The sequence below is a fragment of the Macrobrachium rosenbergii genome, chromosome 12 (genome assembly GCF_040412425.1).
Source record: "Macrobrachium rosenbergii isolate ZJJX-2024 chromosome 12, ASM4041242v1, whole genome shotgun sequence".
Classification (NCBI taxonomy): Eukaryota; Metazoa; Arthropoda; class Malacostraca; order Decapoda; family Palaemonidae; genus Macrobrachium; species Macrobrachium rosenbergii.
In genome coordinates this window covers 114000671-114020560 of record NC_089752.1, presented here as the reverse complement: position 1 = coordinate 114020560, position 19890 = coordinate 114000671, and the positions used below count along the sequence as shown (strand labels likewise).

Here is a 19890-nt window from a genome sequence, read left to right as displayed (position 1 = left end):
GATTTTATCGCCGATTCTGTCCGAATTTCTCAGCCGCAGTAGCTCCCTTGATGGATTTAACTAGTCCTAAAACAAAGTTTATTTGTACTCCAGAATGTCACGAATCATTTGAGAAGGTAAAAGCCATTTTAACATCAAGACCAGTACTTCAAGCTCCAGACTTCAAAAAGAAGATAGTGAAATTGTGGAATTGGATCAGTTCTACTTCAGAAAGATGATAGTGCTATTTTACATCCTGTTTGTTTAATGTCTTCAAAACTGAAAAAGCACCAGAGAGTGTATTCCACAATAGAAAAAGAAACATTAGCATTAATCACAGCACTGAAAAAGTTTGAAGTGTATGTGAAGAGACCTAGGAATGAAGAAATTTTAGTGTTATCTGACCACAACCCAATCTCATTTATTAACAAGTTGAGGAATCATGACCAGAGACTGACAAGGCGGTCTTTGTGCCTGAGACTGTATAATGTAAAGGTGAAACACATTTCAAGAAAGAACAGTGTAGTTGAAGGTTATTTATCTTGTTGTGAATCGTTGGATTCAAACCCAGGATAAACAATCTTCTAGGGGGAGGAATCTCATGATATTGTCTTGAAAAATGTATATCTTCCCAGAATGTTGTTGTATTTACTGTTCTAATAATAGTGTATTCTGTATGTTAGTAATAGTTGTTGAAATATCTTCGTAATGTCAGATCTCACCAAAATTAATAATTTAGATAATGTAATAGCCGGGAGACAGATTATGTCATTCAGCCTCATGTGACTGGGCAGTCATGGGTTCGCCTTTGTTTTGATTCAAGCAATAAGTAACATCAATAGACGAGATTTTGGGAAATCATCGTAGTCTTTGTCTGTTTATTAAACATACCGATCATATGATCTAACAATTAGCTTTGTAGCAGTGTGTGTGTGTATGTGTGTAACAGCGCCTTGACAGGAATTGTGAAAGAGTGTGCAATGGCCAGAACTGCAGTTGACAGGTATTGTAATTAAAATTTATACCAGGGTATAATTTGAAGCGCATAATTTGAAGCGTTTAAATAAGTGATTAGTAGACCAGTCAATACTTGACTGTAGTAAGGTAAGTTTTGAATTCCATGATTGATTAGTGTAATACCCAGGTATCTGGAACACTTCGTGACAATATATATATATATATATATATATATATATATATATATATATATATATATATATATATATATTAGAAGAATAGGATCGTTGATGTTTACGTCCTTTACAGTTACCAAGTTTACTTTGTGCTCATTTAAAAGAAGACAGAAAAATTTACATATATGAAAATAATAATAATAATAATAATAATAATAATAATAATAATAATAATAATAATTATTATTATTATTATTATCATTATTATTATTATTATTATTATTATTATTATTATTATTATTCACAAGATGAACCTAATTCATATGGAACAAGCCCACCATAGGGGCCACTAACTTGCAATTCAAGCTTCCAGCTTCCAAAGAATATGATACTTTGGTATATGAAGACCGATGTTACTATATAGATGTTGCTATACAGATGTTACTATACAGATGTTACTATAAGTTGTTACTATACAGATGTTGCTATCAGTTGTTACTATACAGATGTTGATATAAGTTGTTACTATACAGATGTTACTATATAGATGTTGTTATAAGTTGTTACTATACAGAGGTTGCTATACAGATGTTGCTATACAGATGTTACTATAAAGATGTTGCTATAAGTTGTTACTATACAGATGTTGCTATACAGATGTTACTATAAAGATGTTGCTATATGTTGTTACTATACAGATGTCACTAGAAAGATGTTGCTATATGTTGTTACTATACAGATGTTGCTATAACTTGTTACTATACAGATGTTGCTATAACTTGTTACTATACAGATGTTACTATACAGATGTTGCTAGACAGATGTCGCTATACAGATGCTGCTATACAGATGTTATTGCCATACAAATGTTACTATACAGTTGTTACTATACAGATGTAGCTATATAGATATTGCTATACAGATGGTACTATATAGATGTTGCTATACAGATGTTACTATACAGACGATATTATTAAACAGATGTCATTCTACAGCAAAAAAAAAGAAAGTTGTGATTTAATGAGTTCCTTAAACAACGTAGCAATTTGTACCTGTGGTTTGAATGAGCCAAAAAAGCTAGAGTTTGGCCAAACAAATTATGACCTAACATTAAATGCCTTACGACAGAGCCCCGATGGCCGAGTTGGTTAAGGCAGCAGCCTTGGACTTCTTAGAAGTCTGTGGCGCGGGTTCAAATCCGCAGCCAACCGGTCAGAGAGGCAGACACTTTGCTATCCGTGTAGACACCCCAGGATTATGTATGTAATCAACGGATAGGTTTGCTTAAGAGCAAATGGGTGTTACAGACTATTACACACACAAACAAAGCCACTCCAACATCTTCTAAAAACATAACAGACACCTCACACGTCTCGACTATCGACCTCACCGCATAACAACTCCTCGCTGCTGGAAGAAGGAGCACTGGTGAACTGGTACAATACATGTACACAATACCGATCGGGACTACAAAGTCTACCCCAAAACCCAAATCAAAGTCCTTCAAAAGAAGGCATCACGGCAACCTCATATAAAAACGGGAACAAGTTGGGAAGAAGAAGATTAAATGCCTTACAACGTGCTGAAGATGTTGGTGGGAGTGATAAACAAACAAATAATTGCGTTGCATTTCAAGATAGAGAGGAACTTTGCACTTTAGACTAAAAAAAAAAGCAAGTAAAATATTGCGCCGAAGTGTCTTCGGCGCAATCGAGTTTTCTGTACAGCATATAATTGCTGTATGAAACTCTCACCCACGGCCAATGAAACTCTTAGCCGCGGCCCATAAAACTTTCACCTGTGGTGTTGGCACCTACAGCGCTGCCAGACGTACGATCGTGGTTAACTTTAACCTTAAATAAAATCAAAACTTCTGAGGCTAGGGGGCTGGAATTTGGTATTCTTGATGACTGGAGGGTGGATGATCAACATACCAATTTGCAGCCTTCTAGCCTCAGTAGTTTTCAAGATCTGAGGGCGGACGGACGGACAAAGCGCCATCTCAGAAGTTTTCTTTTACAGAAAACTGAAAAGGGCATAGCGCCTCAGTGGAGTGCTCAAAGACTCATAGTTAACGTGAACAGAACGCCACCCATTTTAACCCTAACCGGAAAATATGCCCAAAATCAAAATAAGTCGACCATACGATTCACAGACGTCGATCAACCTCAGTATTCCCAGATTAGGTAACAAATTAGGATGCGACATATCTTGAGCAACAGGCAGCGGTAGCAGTAGAACCACATTCGGCGCCGTTCATAAGGACAGTCAGAGAGAGAGAGAGAGACTTGATGGCGCCGTTTCACGTCTTAATTGCCATAGGGAGGCGGGAAACAGTTGGCTTTACTTGGGTTTCCGACTTAATTAAGCAAAGGTATTCAAACCCCAATGGCTCCATCCTCCTGGAAATCTAATTAGCTCCGTCTGATGCTTGTAGGAAACATTTCAGGTTTCTTGAGCTTTTCTTTACGGAAATAGCTTATCGTACAAAGAAGGATAAAACTAATGGCGAGTTATATGACTGAAATTAACTGTCTTTTAGTTTATTGAAAAGAAAACTATTGTGCCAGCTTTGTATGTCCGTCCGCAATTTATTCTGTCCGCACTTTTTTCTGTCCGCCCTCAGATCTTAAAAACTACTGAGACTAGAGGGCTGCAAATTGGTATGTTGATCATCCACCCAATCATCAAACTTATCAAATTGCAGCCCTCTAGCCTCAGTAGTTTTTTATTTTATGTAAGGTTGAAGATGGCCATATCCGTGTTTCTGGCAATGAACTCCAGTAGGATAGGCTACCACCGGGCCGTGGTTAAAGTTTCGTGGGCCATGTTTCATACAGCACTATGCCGAGACCACCGAAAGACAGCTCTATTTTCGGTGGCCTTGATTGTACGCTGTAGCGGCTGTACAGAAAACTCGATTGCGCCGAAGTTTCTTCGGCGCATTTGTTATTTGTTTAATTAGCCAATACCCTTAGCGCCACCTCTTCCGGGGGGACAAATAAGATTGGTGGAAAAGTAATAATACACACACACACACACACTATTTAAAAATATTTAGCTAAACAACATTAAAAAATATAGATAAATTTAGTATAAAAAATATAGATAAATTTAGTATCGTTAAACTGACCTTACACGTCATCCATAGCTTTGTTAAAATATATAGCTAAAGAACATTAAGAAATATAGATAAATTTAGTATATAAATATAGATAAATTTAGTATCGTTAAACTGATGTTACATTACACGTCATCCTTAGCTTTGTTGAAATATGTAGCTAAATTACATTGAAAAATACATAAAAAAAAACCGCACATACTGTTTTGCAATTCTTAATATTAGATTTGCCATGGACGACGCGGTCAAGGAATGAATGAATATCACTATTATTGTTGAAGAACTCCACATTGGTAAATGTCAATATATATTAGGAATATATATACAAACGAAAGCTTTCGTTTGTATATATATATTTCTAATATATATTTACATTTATACCACTATGGATTTCTTCACTGAGTTAGCTGGGAGCTTCTAAAAAGTAAAGAACATAAGAAACGGAATGAAAGCAATGAATAATGAATGACGATCAAATACGGGAGCCACTTGAAGCAAGGAAACTGTTTTCAAATTCAGTCCAGGGCATAGGATTAGTTCATATGGGTCTCACAATATTCAAAACCACATGCAGTTTCGCAGCGTCATGGTCCCTATTCAGTATTGGTCAACATGTAACCAACTTGTTCTGTACAATGTATATATATATATATATATATATATATATATATATATATATATATATATATATATATATATATATATATATATATATATATATATATATATATATATATATACATTCCATTCAAGAGGAAGATCCTCCAGTCATATATATTCGTCATTGGCTTGGAAATAAAGTCGAAACCGGTCAGGACCTCCACCCCGTCTCTTATTTTTCACCTGTGGTAATGTGTGTTAAATGAATCACGTACAAAAGAAGTGATAATAATCATATATACGAGTATATATATATATATACATATATATATATATATATATATATATATATATATATATATATATATATATATATATATATACATTCCACTCAAGAAGAAGATTCTCCAGTCATCCTTAGCCAATAAAACGAAACAATGTAAGCAATCAGATGCAAGCTAAAGGGTGCTTACTAATAAGTCAGCGTCTTGATGACCTATATTTCATCACAGGATCAGCTACGCCATTACTGACAGTATTCGTAATCTCGCCAGAGACGTTATTCCCGCTTGCATATTTCCTATTTCCTATAAATATCTCTCCGTCTTCCTTATACACATTTACCATTGATCTGAGTGAGGGTTTTAAGAGATTATATGTGTGTGTGTGTGTGTGTGTGTGTGTGAGTGCGCGCATAGAGAGAGAGAGAGAGAGAGAGAGAGAGAGAGAGAGAGAGAGAGAGAGAGAGAGAAACAAAATAGGGATTACTCTTTGCTGACTGAGAATCCTGTTCGTGAGCTGCCCATAATGTCACCTATTTATTTGCTGCGTCGAAGCAACGAACGCATATTATAATAAGAAACTAAGCAGAAAAGAAATTTACAAACAGGCCGCAAGTTGCAGGGCAGAGAGAGAGAGAGAGAGAGAGAGAGAGAGAGAGAGAGAGAGAGAGAGAGAGAGAGAGAGTTTTCCTACTTCTTCGCTCGTAGTGAAGGGGAGACGGTTCCATCCGGATTTAGGCGGAAACGTGTCTTCGTCGAAAGAAGCAAGAAACCTTGGCCTGGGGCAATTTTAAGTAACTTGTTCTCCAACGCTCTCTCTCTCTCTCTCTTTACCCAATGTATATGTATATATGTGTGTGCGTGTATGAGTGCATGTATGCGTGTGTATGTGTATATATATAATATATATATATTAATATATATATATATATATATATATATATATATATATATATATATATATATATATATATAATACATATATATATATATATATATATATATATATATATATATATATATATATATACATATACACACACAGTGAGAGAGAGAGAGAGAGAGAGAGAGAGAGAGAGAGAGAGAGAGAGAGAGAGAGAGAGAGAGAGCTGGCGGACAGACATACAGACAAAGAGAGAGAGAGAGAGAGAGAGAGAGAGAGAGAGACAGAGCTCCTTATGTGTACTGATTCAAATGCACTATTTATTTTTCTGATAATGATAATTGAATTCAACTTCCCAGCTGATTAAACTCTCGTGACTCTATGCTTGATGTGATAAGCGGGAGACCTTCAACTTTCAAATGTAGTATTCTCTCTCTCTCTCTCTCTCTCTCTCTCTCTCTCTCTCTCTCTCTCTCTCTCCTTAGAAAGGATGTGCCCGGACAGAAAGCTTGTCGAGAATTAAAGGAAATTCAATCGAACAACAGGTTGTCATATCAGCATTCGCTCAACCGTCACTTGAAGTTCGTAAGGGAAGGCTGTCGTGCGAAGTTCAACAGGAACTTCATTTCTCCTAACACTGTCTACTGTATATGCCTGGATGCCAGGTTTTACTACGTGGAGTTTTTATAAAGGATATCTTGTTATATATGTATATGTATATATGTATATGTATATAAACACGTGTATATATTTGTACATATATATACATGTATATATTTAAATATACACACATATATATCTATATATATGGATGTGTTTATATTATATTTATATATACATATACATTTATATATCTATATATATACATACATATATATATACAGTATACATATATATATATACTCGTATATATATATATATATATATATATATATATATATATATATATATACATATATATTACACACATACACACACAAGCATTAAACTACAAACGTCGTTTAATATCCAACTCGCCCTTCCTCGGAAATAATACCGAAGGGGATTTATAATTGACTAGTTGTTCGTCATCTGGCAGACTCGATCCACCGAACAGCGAGAACAAACGCCTTCATACCTGCAGATTTCTGCATTGGCAATATGAACGCATTACAAAAACGTGTATATAGAATAACTGAATATGGCTGGAAATCCTAATACCTTTTTTTTATCTCTAGGGAAAAAAAAGGTGATTAATGAAAATTTTTGTGATTCTGAGAGGTCTGGCCACGAAGACCAAAGTTCGCATATTACAAATTCTTGTTTGTATTAATCGTTATTGAGATTCGAGTATTCACTGACTGGAGTAGTTCCTGTAGTTTAAGGCTACCTGTAAACAAGTAAACAGTGCGCCGAAGTTTCTTCGGCGCAATTGAGCTTTCTGTACAGCCGCTACAGCGTATAATCAAGGCCCACGAAAACAGATCTATCTTCCGGTGGTCTCGGTATAATGCTGTAAGGGGCACGGCCCATGGAACTTTAAGCACGGCCCGGTGGTGGCCTGTCCTGGCCTGTCCTATATCGCTGCCAGATGCAAGATTATGGCTAAATTTAACCTTAAATCAATAAAAACTATTGAAGCTAGACCGCTGCACTTTCGTGTGTTTGATGACTGGATGGTGGATGATCAACATACCAATTTGCAGCCCTCTAGCCTCAGTAGTTTTGAAGATCTTAGGGCGGACAGGAAAAAGTGCGGACGGACAGACAAAGCCGGCACAACAGTTTTCTTTTACAGAACACTAAAAGCAGTCAAGGTCAGTAGGCTTGTTATCGACTTCTTATTCACTTCAAACGTTTTCGCAGACGTTTCAAAACTGAGTAGATTGTCCTAAATATATAACATAGATTAAACTCTTCAGGAGATAAGTGATAAAAGTTTCTGAGACGCTTCGCATACCAATAGAAGATCGCTTTCCGAAAGCTTCAAACCTTTGCGCTGAAAAAGTGAATGGAAATTTTATAAAATTAAATAAAAATAAAAAATTATTAAGTGAATGGAAATTAACAAAAGGATTTTTTAAAAATGGAACTAAAAAAAATAAATAAATAAGTTTAAAAAATTTCAAGTGAATGGAAATTTTAAAAAAATTTCAAATAAAATTTTAAAATTTTTCTTTAAAGTGAATGGAAATAAAAAAAAAGGAATTTTTGTAAAATGGAAATTAAACTTTTTTAAAACAGAATTTCCTCTTCAAAGCGAAACTCAACCGGCAATTCAGAGGAAAACAGAAAGCGTCAATTTTCGCGTAACAGGAATAGTTCCGCTTGCATGCAATCTCATTTCCTTTATTATAATGAAAGACAAAAAAAAAAAAATACCGTTAATTATATATGCAACTGGAGCAACGTTTTTTTCTTACCGTTTCATTCAGTTTCCACCTGAGAATGAAACAGAGTGTAACTTTTCAAGCAAGTTCTTCGTAATATGTAGGCGTTGTTTTTCGTGATTCTGTTTGTGTGAGATGTTTTCTGTTATTTCTGACGATAGTTGTTTTTTCCAGGCTTTTGTTTACTGCAAGGTAGGTTAAACGTTACTACTGCAGCGTCAGTGTTCGTGCAAATTATTCAGTAAATCATTCCTCTCCCGGATAACATTTCGGTATCGTCCTCCTAGAGAATTCTCTCTCTCTCTCTCCATTTTAGTTAACAGGAAAAAGCATTAGTTATTCCTTTATCGTTCGCTTGTTACTATTAATAGCACTCAAGATATCGAGCTGTTTACACAGACGTTCGATCACTGTTCCCCACTCCTCTCTCTCTCTCTCTCTCTCTCTCTCTCTCTCTCTCTCTCTCTCTCTCTCTCTCTCTCGTTCTTTCTTTCTTGCATCATTCCCCACTTATACACGTAGATAAGACGCACATACAGATATAAAAGTCAAATGCATCTTTTTAATTACACAATTTCCATTACTTCGTCACAGTGAAAACGTTATTAAGTATGAACGATCTTTATTTTTTTTTACTTAATAATAATCGTTCCCAGGGAAACGCATTTTAGCCTACGTGCGTGTTCAAGTCCCTTCGGTGAAAGCGCAAGATTACCATATCGAACGATTCATTTTTATTTGTTTTTATTTTGCCCTTTGTGTCATGAACATTTATTCATATACAATGATATGTAAAAGTAAGAAAGTCCCTTTTCATTCATGAAAGTTAAGACAGAATATATTGAAAGCACAGCGGAAAAAACATCGAGTAGCTTCGAAGCAAAGGAGAACCCACTCTTCAAGAAGGAAGCTGATGCAGAGAGAGAGAGAGAGAGAGAGAGAGAGAGAGAGAGAGAGAGAGAACATAATAAGAACGAAAGGGGTCGCAGCTAGGGGCCGAAGGGATGCTGCAAAGAACCTTAAGTAATGCCTACAGTGCACCACATGAGGTGCAGGCGATAAATGTTTAGCCCTAGATATAAGGTTTCTGTAAATATTTGGGTTGATGTTTCCCACAGTATTGTGATTAGATATTTATTGTTTTAAAAAATACGTTCCCTTGGTATCCTACGGAAACGAAGCTACACTGGATCTATGTTATTGCAGAATCCTTTATTCATACGTATGACACGAGACATGTTTACACTAATCAGTGACAAAAATATACAGTATGTACCTGAATGAATAATTAGTTGCTCTGCGACTTTAAAAAAAAAAAGGAAATAATTGGCAACCGCGAATAGCCCAGGTGTGCTGCTTTTCCTGCCAAGCCACGGACTGCTCCAGGTGTGCTATGGCAGAGACACAGAGGTCTTCTCGTCCTCAGGCCACAGGAAGGCGACACACAGGAGGCAGGAGAGCAGAGAGGGGTTCCTTACGGCCACTGAGAGCTCCCTCCCAGACCGTGCGGCGTGCTCCGTCACCACCAGTTGGAAACTCACCTCAGTGTCGCTAGGTCGCTCAGAGCATGACTCTGTTTGAAATTCATGCGCTCACTTTTGAAGTTCTTGTTGGTGTTTAGGACCCATCTTTAAAATAGGAAGGAGCGTCACTTGCTTTGATGGAAGGCTGAGTCGACTGACACGCATTGCATCAGGTGAGATAACAGTGCTGTACAGCGCCGAATGCTTTCATTTTTACTGTGCTTGGTCTGGAAGATTACGTGTACCTAATCACATGCCTTATCTCCAATTTTATACAATCTAAGGAGTTCATTATCATCTGGCTTGCGTGTGCGTATGTCTGCATGCGCGTTCTACTTTCATCACAAGACTACAGCTTTCATTATAGAGACGTATCCCAGTGACTGCAGGAAATGTGAAAGAAAACACAAGTAAACGGCGAGAAACAATGACATCGTAGCGCTTATAGCTTTATGAAGAAAGGGAATTGTCTTAAAAAGGTGGCTTTTACCGGTTATATCCAGTCCTTAGGGCAGCGCAGGATCTCGCTGTATAAGGTGGCGACTAATACGGGGGCACGCACGCACACTAGCACAGGCACGCACGCACACACGTTGCATACGTATTTGTTAAGAAATGGCAACCAATAGATTCTCTCAATCTCTCTTTCTCTTTCTCTACATATATATATATATATATATATATATATATATATATATATATATATATATATATATATATATAAATACATATATACATTATATATATATATATATATATATATATATATATATATATATATATATATCTATATCTATATATATATCCGCTGTCTGTGTGCTTGCTTGATTGAGGTTACAAAGACAAAGGGGAAAAGAGAGAGAGAGAGAGAGAGAGAGAGAGAGAGAGAGAGAGAGAGAGAGAGAGACATCCCTACAGACTGGAAGACATTTTGAGAACACAAACCCTGAAGAAACTCTCTCTCTCTCTCTCTCTCTCTCTCTCTCTCTCTCTCTCTCTCTCCACGTTACCTGACTAAATGGGGAATCTCGACACCTTTGTTACCGTTACCTGTCCGGGTAATGTATAAGAAGAAATAGAGATGACCTCGAAGGTACTATACACCATTTCCTTGGATTCCCGCTGAAGTGGTCTGCGCTCTCTCTCTTTTGCAGAGAACTGAAACGAAATGAATAACATAATGAATAAGAAATTCACTCTCGACTCTCTGCTATTCTTTCACGATTACCAAGCCGCGTAAAATTAAGTTTGCAGAAGGACTTATCAAAAAACCTTCTAGATCAAAGGCTTTCCGGTCCTGATAGGATAAGTCTAGACAGGTATCTACTGTCGGCATCCTGTTTTGGATGGTAAGCTGGCCTTATGCCAGCACCGGCTCTTGTTGCCCTCTGTTGCAACTTATGGGAAACCAGTCAGTTTCCTATCTGCTCACAGGGGAATTCTGTACTCGGTCAAGTTGGGTATTTTCCCAGAGTTTTTTTTTTTTTTTTCCTGCGTTTACCACCTGACCGCTAATTTGTTTGATCCACTGGGGATTTACAATGAAGAATATAATACCTCTGCGTCTGATGATGTTGATGATGATGATAATCATCATTTTTGCGGTTACATTATACGGTTAAGAGACCTGCCTTAGGAAATGCTGATAAGAACTTCCTTATACAGACCTGGGACGGACTTCCGTTTCATTGTATTCCGACCTCTTTCCCCAATTTCATTATCATTATTATTATCATTATCATCACTATGACGTACCAGGGTTTTACAGATGACACCAATCATTATACCTGTCAGAACAAGTCTCTAACAAAGACGGAATAATTCATAATTCTTTAAGGAACTTAATTTTCTTACAGTGTCACAGAACTACTCTATTAATCCTGATGAAACATAGTTCAAGCGACAATACAATGCATTACTACCCTAATAATGTTCTTCACGCATTTTAATACATTTTTTATCTATTTATTATTTTATTTTTTATTTTTTAATGAGTGAAATCTCTTCTTTCTGTATTTCCTCTTAGTTCCTCTTACTTCTTCCTAATGAACACCTTAATATTCTTTGGAAGCTTGAATTTCAAGTCAGTGGCCCCTTTGGTGGGCTTGTTCCATATAAATAAATTTCATCTTCTGAATAACAATAACGAAAAAAATAAAAAAAATAAAACCGGAGTATACCTCTTAATTTATTCCACCGGCTCACGGGACTCATTGAAACCTATTGCCGATTGCTAAAAGCATTAAACTGAACCATTTTTTTTTTTCATTATGAATTGCTGAAGATTTCTTTACCGGGTTTTACCGCTAAGAAGAGCAGGCGTTTAAATGCTAATTATCCTTTTCAATTGTCTTATATCTCCTACGTTACGTTATTTTACTCATTTATTATTATTATTATTATTATTATTATTATTATTATTATTATTATTCAGAGGATGAACCCTATTCATGTGAAACAAGCCCAAAAAAGGACATCGACTTGAAATTCAAGCTTCCGAAGAATATGGTGTTCTTTTGAAAGAAGTAACAGAAGGTCATAGGAAACGCAGAAAGAGGAGATCAGCTAACAGAAATGGAAAAGAATTAACAAATTAATAAATAAATAGATAAAATGGAAGTAAACTGTTAATACAGAAGGCTAATTGTCGTTGGGTAACAATGCGTTGCATCTTCGCTCGAACTATTGAAGTTCCAATTGCACAAGGTCCGCAGTAGGGAGGCTGTTCCACAATCCAACGTTGGGAGGAATAAAGGACCTCTGGAACTGCGAAGTTCGACAGCGAGGGACATTCACTGCATATCGGTGCAAATGCACCACATGCAGTATAATGTGCTAATGCTTTTACAATACACCCCTCTTTCGCAAACGATTCATCGACCTGGACTTTAATACCACTGTATACCATAAAACGTTATAAGCATTCACTTATGCAAGTTACCGTTCACTTCAGTATGCAAGACCGACAGTAAGCGCTTCATCGTGCTTACCTATCCATTTCAGGGACCGCGAGTCATCGTTTTTCTCAAATATCTTTCAAACTAATTATTCGATCGAAATGGTGCTTTGACACAGCGTACAAGACACCTCCCGCTAATTTTTGGTAATATGGTGCATTGTCAAATGGTGTTAGTTAGGGCGTTTACTCATGACTTTTAAAGGCAAAGTCGCATGAGCCAGCAGTACTGATCTACGCAATCGAACGTCTGCTTTCCCCCATAGACAGGAAAGGGGGGGGGGCGGAGATGGAGGCCAGGAAAGCGGGTTGAGGGAGGGATGAGGAGGGGAAGGGAGAGGGAGGGACTGGATGGGGATAAAGAACGTTCGAATGCGTAGTTTGGCGATGCTTGGCAACACCATGTAAGTCAAGAGTAAACGCCTTAAGTAAAACCATTTGACAATGCACTATATTACCAAAAATTAGCGGGAGGTGTCTTGAACACTGTGTCAAAGTACCATTTCGATCAAATAATTAGTTTGAAAGATATTTGAGACAAACTATGACTCGTGATCCCTGAAATGGATAGTAGTACCCAACTGTTAGCATTGTGCATTACAAAATACAGTTCAGTTGAGTAGTTTAAAAGGCCAGTTAACAAGAGGGGAAAAATAATAAATAGGTTAAATGTGAATACGAATGCTTTAGTAATCCTTTCCCCTGAGAATTTTCATTCATAGTTAAAAACGCCACCTTACAATGCACTGTAAGATACATGATGCTAGGCAAAACTTGAATGAGATCTTAGTAGAATATATATATATTTACATATATGTACATACACACACACATATATATATTATATATATATATATATATATATATATATATATATATATATATATATATATATATATATATATACACACATATATATAGATATATAGATATATACACAAATATATATGTAGAACCTACTGGTCACTTTTTACCAGTTACATACGTAATTGCAATAGCCACAATGCCCTCTTAACTTCTCGAATTCTTCGCGCTTTTTTGGACAAGCGTATCCAAAAAAGCGCCAAGAATTCGAGAAGTTAAAAGGGCATGGTGGGCAATTACAATAACATATGTATATACTGTATATATATATATATGTATATGTATATATATATACACGTGTATATATACTGTATATATAATATCATTTCTAGTATCAAACATAATTAAATGTCTCCACATTTCTTCCTCGCATCATTTGAATTTGGCCATATAATTAACAGAAATCATCAATTTATGTTCAAGTAAGAGTGATTTTGGAGGGAGTATCATTGGAGAGTTTTACCTGTCGAAGCCACTGTATATCATTTCCTTTTCGAAGCTGGCCGTGTCAAATTTAGTTACATGCTTCAAAGCTGAATGTCAAAATCTCACTCCAAAATACTATGGGTATATATATATATATATATATATATATATATATATATATATATATATATATATATATATATATATATATATATATATATATATATATATATATATATATATATACAAATCCATTCGCTCGCATTGACATACGTTTTTGACACATAAGCAATCCTTAGACAGACTGCCAAAAAAAAAAAAAAAGGTGTATGTGATACTAGGTCTGCCCACTGTACTTTTAAATCTTAACGATCACAGTCACTCACGAAGACTCCCTTCCCCTCAGGTGATAAGGATCCGAAGTCCTCGAAATGTTCCCCAAAGAAGCCTCCGCGACCAATGGCAACGTTCAGGTGGGTTCTCTCTACAAAGGCCTCTTCAGTTCGCGGAGCGCTCCCACCACCAGAGCCTACTTCATCCTGTTCAGCTTCTTCCTGGGGATCCTCCTGATCACCCTGGGCGCCGTCTTCTACAACGTCATTCTCACTCAGCCGCCGTCAGGCGGTGCCCACGTCATTCACGTTCCCCCTGTGCCCATTGCTTGCACCCTCATCATCTTCGGCGTCCTCACGCTCCTCTCCAGCATCGGGATAGCTTGGAGGTACGTTGTAGAACAGAATTTGGAATTTAGGCCAATGGCCAAGCGCTGCTGGGACCTCTGAGGTCATTCAGCGCTGGCAGTAAGAAGGTTTGGAAGGTGTAACAGGAGGACAACCTCGCAGTTGCACTATGAAGTAACTATAAGGGGAGGGTGGAAAGTCAAATGGAAGAAAGAGAATATGAACGGATTTACTGTAAAAGGGACGAAAGGGGTTGAGGTAAGCTGTAGTTTGGTACTGAGGTTCTGAGTTTTAAATTCAGAAGTTTCAGTTTTGAAAAGTATTTTTTTTTATGCAGGCAGATATATAAAAAAAATTTTTTCAGACTTAATCTTTTCATACTGGATACATAATAACAAACATTCACTCATGTTTTTTATATATATATATATATATATATATATATATATATATATATATATATATATATATATATATATATATATATATATATATATATATATGTACATATGTATATATATACATATATATATATAATATATATATATATGTACATATGTATATATATACATATATATATAATATACATATATATATATATATATATATATATATATATATATATATATATATATATATGTATATATATATATATATATATACATACATACATATAAAATGGGGAAGCGTTCTCTTCTATCAAGTCAGGTAAGTAGCAAAAATAGGAGGGTGAAAGGAGGTGATGAATGTTGAAAGTTTTTTGCAGCCAATATTTCCAACCAGGGATTCATCATCAGGGCTAAAATAAAACAGTATAGCAATGAAAATCAACACATATGACTCAGCAAAAAGCATAAAGCATTAATGTTGAAAAATATATATAGACTAAAAACAGACACAAAGTTGGAACCAACCTCCTACTGCCTTGAAACATGGAAACTGAGTGATCGAGAATGGCACTCGGTGAAAGAAAAAATATCTTAAACTATGGACACTGAGCAGAAGACAACTAGTTTCATCACTGGACAGACAGTCTTCTTCTGCCCTTGTTTATAGCTTTAGATGTTTCCTCATTCTTTGAGTGCCCTTCTCCATAACAAACAGTTTCTGTACTTTGATGCGTCAGGTTGTTCAAATGTTGTTTCTGATTTCAGTATATATATTTTTTAACATTACTGTTTTTTGCTGAGTCATGTGTTTTGATTTTAACTACCATAACTCTTGTATTTTAGCCCTGATGATGAATCCATGCATGCCTTGAAACGTTGGCAGCAAATAAACTTGAAACATGCATTACCTCCTTTGCGTCCTCTTGTTTATACTATTATAAATAAAAATATATATATATATATATATATATATATATATATATATATATATATATATATATATATATATACATACCTCTTTCATCCACAAACATGCCTTGAGACTGCTAATCCATCATTACAATGAATGATAATTTTTGTGACGGGTGAATACAATAGTTTACAGAAGTTAGGAAGTATTAGTTTATAAGTATATAATACTATATATATATATATATATATATATATATATATATATATATATATATATATATATATATATATATATATATATATATACATACATATATATTTACCATAGAATGTTTTCACCTTGGGTGGGTAATGCCAGAAAAGTATTACAGACTTCCTGCGTTTTGTTAAGTCAAGAACATCTGTTCTACAGTGACAACTATCCAGTCTTCTGATAAATTCACAGTCAGCGAGAATCGTATCCCTTCTATGTTTTATCTCAAACATGTACACATTCAAGGCGTTCTAAATATTATTCAAGAATAGAATAGAGTACAATATAGTATTTAGGCCAAAGACCAAGCGCTGGGACCTACGATGTCATTCAGAGCTGAAAGGGAAATTGACAGTAAAAGGTTTGAAAAGTGTAACAGGAGGAAAACCTTGCAGTTGCGCTAGGAAAGAACTGTTAGAGAGGGTGGAGAGTCAGATGGAAGAAAGAGAATATGAACGGAGGTATAATACAAGGAATGAAGTAGGCTGCAGCTAGGGCCCTGAGGGACGCCGCAGAGACCCTTGAGTAATGCCTACAGTGCACCACGTGAGGTGCACTGACGGCAGTGCCCATCTCCTGGGTAAATATTATTCAACATATATTTTTCGCCCCTGAAGGTACGGCTTTGATGACGGAGACGAATCGATTGACGACGAGAAGTACACTTTCGCCCAAGAAGACGTTCTCGACCAACACTACCAGCGCGTGGCGAAGAACCTACCCGTCTGAGTAGGAAACGACGAGACACCTTCCGCGTTAGAAACTTCGATTCGTGACATGAAGTTTCCTACTTTACATCTGTGGGGCAACGGCCATAGAGGGGAGGGAATGCGTTGACTGAATTTGTTGTTGCTATAAGATTATTATTATTATTATTATTATTATTATTATTATTATTATTATTATTATTATTATTATTATTATAAGAAATGTTTTTGTCTTGCTTTGTAATATATATAACAAATTGGAACTGTTTATACTGAACATGACCACAAATGTCATTTCAGACCAAAGATAAGCCATTAAATGTTGGACTGAAGAAATATTCTGTTCATACTCCCATGAACGACTGCTTCCAATTATCAGATGAAGTGAGAATATCTTCGAAATTCGTACATTCCGACTGACTTCGAAAAAGCAGGTTGCAGGAACTTCAATGAATGTAAAAGTCATTTCAGCATCGGCAAGAAAAAGTTTGATTTTAATTGTTTATTTTTAGGATATTACACTGATAGAATACTTCTTCAGTGCATACTGCCCAAGTACATGTTATCAATAGTCACCTTGTTTTTTATTTTTTTTTTAAGATCTTTGAATCTGAATACTACATCGGTTATGCCAAACAATATCATTTTCAGGTTTGCATTTTCGTGAGATTGATGACAGTCGATCATTTTGAACTTAAGCTAAAAATGTATCATTTGAAATCATCTTGATGTGGTCCTGTTAATTTATGTCAGAAGAAATAATCAGAAAATTTTTGAAATCTGGCTCTTTCATTGACTTCCTCTTTCAGTGAATTTTCACTATACTTATGGAGCACAATCTCCTTGATATGCTTTTACTATAATTAATGGAAATACAAACATATTTTGCGTGTTCATAATGTTCACTTTTGTAATCAAACATCTCCGCTTCTGAAATACTTTTGCATACGCATGTAAATAATGTCACCTATTTACCGATTACCCATAGGGGCGTAGTGTCGTCAGTGCACCTCGCTTGTGCACTGTAGGCATTATTAAAAGCATTTGCGACGTCCCACTTCTCAGCCTTTTGCTTAATCTCCATTCTCTCTTCCTTTCTTCAATCTTGCTGTCCAACCTCTCCAACTATAACTTCGTAGTGTAACTGTGGTGTTAATGCCCAGTCCCACCTTTAGATCTTTGTGCTTTATCCTTTATTTTTTGGATCGCTTCATCTTGCTGTCCAGCCACTTCAACTTTTTTTTTTTTTTTTACCACCGTCTTCTGTACTGAATGGCCGAAAGTGGCCCAGTGCTTTTTAAGACAGATTCTCTCTCTCTCTCTCTCTCTCTCTCTCTCTCTCTCTCTCTCTCTCTCTCTCTCTCTCTCATATAATCAACGGAACAAGTGTGCGAAGATGGCATTTGGAATCTCAAATACAACATGCAGAATTAATAAACAATTTTTATAAAAAAAAAAAAAAAAGAGGCAGGTTTAACTGTCTAAATTAAAATAACTCGCGACGTGACCTAGATCCACTTTGACCTGATATTAGCTATTATCCGGATTTAATTGCTAGTTATACCACACTCTAGAGAGATACTAAATCTCCCCAAATATCAGTAATTCCATTTTCCAAACGGCTCGTTTAAAAGAAAGGTTAGGGCGTCGATTTCTTTTTATAAGCTCGCGATGGCTAATATGCACCGTAAGCATCTAATGACAGCTGGATAGATCTGTAGATCAAGTGCTTCTTGTTTTAATGTCAGCATGAATATGAGAAAAAGCCCCTGTGTGGATCATAAAACTCCCCTTACGAAGGGCAGGTTTAAGAAGTATTGCTTACTCAGAAGGGTCATTGTATAACGTTAGTTTTCTTCACTCCTTTAGTTCTACTTTTTTTAGACCTCATCTCTCTCTCTCTCTCTCTCTCTTTCTCTCTCTATACACACACACATATATATATTTACATATACATATTTATGTATATATATATATATATATATATATATATATATATAAATTTATGTATATATGTTATACACACATATACATGTAATATTTATGTATGTGTGTGAATATATATGCATATATATACGTGTGTGTATATATGTATAAGTGTATTTATATAAATAAATATATATATATATATATATATATATATATATATATATATATATATATATATATATATATATATATATATATATATACACGCCTTCGTTTACGAATATACAATCGAGCAATTTATTCTCTACTTTACAATCTATCAGCCGAAGATAGATAGGGTCTGATGGCATTGGAAATCATTTTGGTTCTCAGTTTGTGAAGAAAACTAATTTGAAAATGTTACCAAATAACAGAAGCTGTCGATCAATAATAGCCATTTATAATTCCTTCTCAGTCTGTTTACCAGCTACGATCACAACTCTCTCTCTCTCTCTCTCTCTCTCTCTCTCTCTCTCTCTCTCTCTCTCTCTGCTACACCATCAGAATTTCTCATCATGCATTCTACTGACATCAAACAAAATATATTGTGTTCTTGAACTTAAGTTAATCCATGCATGATATAATGCCGACGATATGACGCATCGTTATCGAAAGTTATATAATTCAGCCAAATTCAGTGAAAATAAAAAATTAATATCACAAGACAGGTGGTGGCCATCTTGGAAAATTGCAACTATGTTGGAATTTAAAATAGGTAAATTTTTTAAATTTTTTTTATTTTACAATGATCCACAGTGATCATTCACGCTGACTTTTAGAGGCTTATTTATCACAATTTGAACAAACTCCTTTTACCTGAAACCAGGAAAAAAAAAAAGATGCACA

General features: G+C 35.6%; 2 protein-coding genes across 2 annotated transcripts in view; one reads left to right on the top strand and one right to left on the bottom strand.

The window, feature by feature from the left end:
* Window positions 1-19890, bottom strand: part of LOC136843909 (uncharacterized) — a 110765-nt gene that overhangs the window by 13752 nt on the left and 77123 nt on the right. The gene's annotated exons all lie outside the window — the stretch shown is intronic.
* LOC136843908 (uncharacterized) lies at window positions 9894-17855 on the top strand. Its single transcript, XM_067112816.1, has 3 exons — window positions 9894-10062; window positions 14542-14856; window positions 16987-17855. Exons 2-3 carry the CDS (start codon window positions 14567-14569, stop codon window positions 17096-17098), a joined length of 402 nt encoding a protein of 133 aa, XP_066968917.1. The 5' UTR covers window positions 9894-10062; window positions 14542-14566; the 3' UTR covers window positions 17099-17855.

Bases quoted from the DNA above. Each gene is read 5' to 3' on its own strand.
- LOC136843908 (XM_067112816.1), top strand. From the start codon at position 14,567: ATGTTCCCCAAAGAAGCCTCCGCGACCAATGGCAACGTTCAGGTGGGT. The intron at 14,857-16,986 runs GTACGTTGTAGA...TCGCCCCTGAAG, and splicing joins AGCATCGGGATAGCTTGGAG to GTACGGCTTTGATGACGGAG.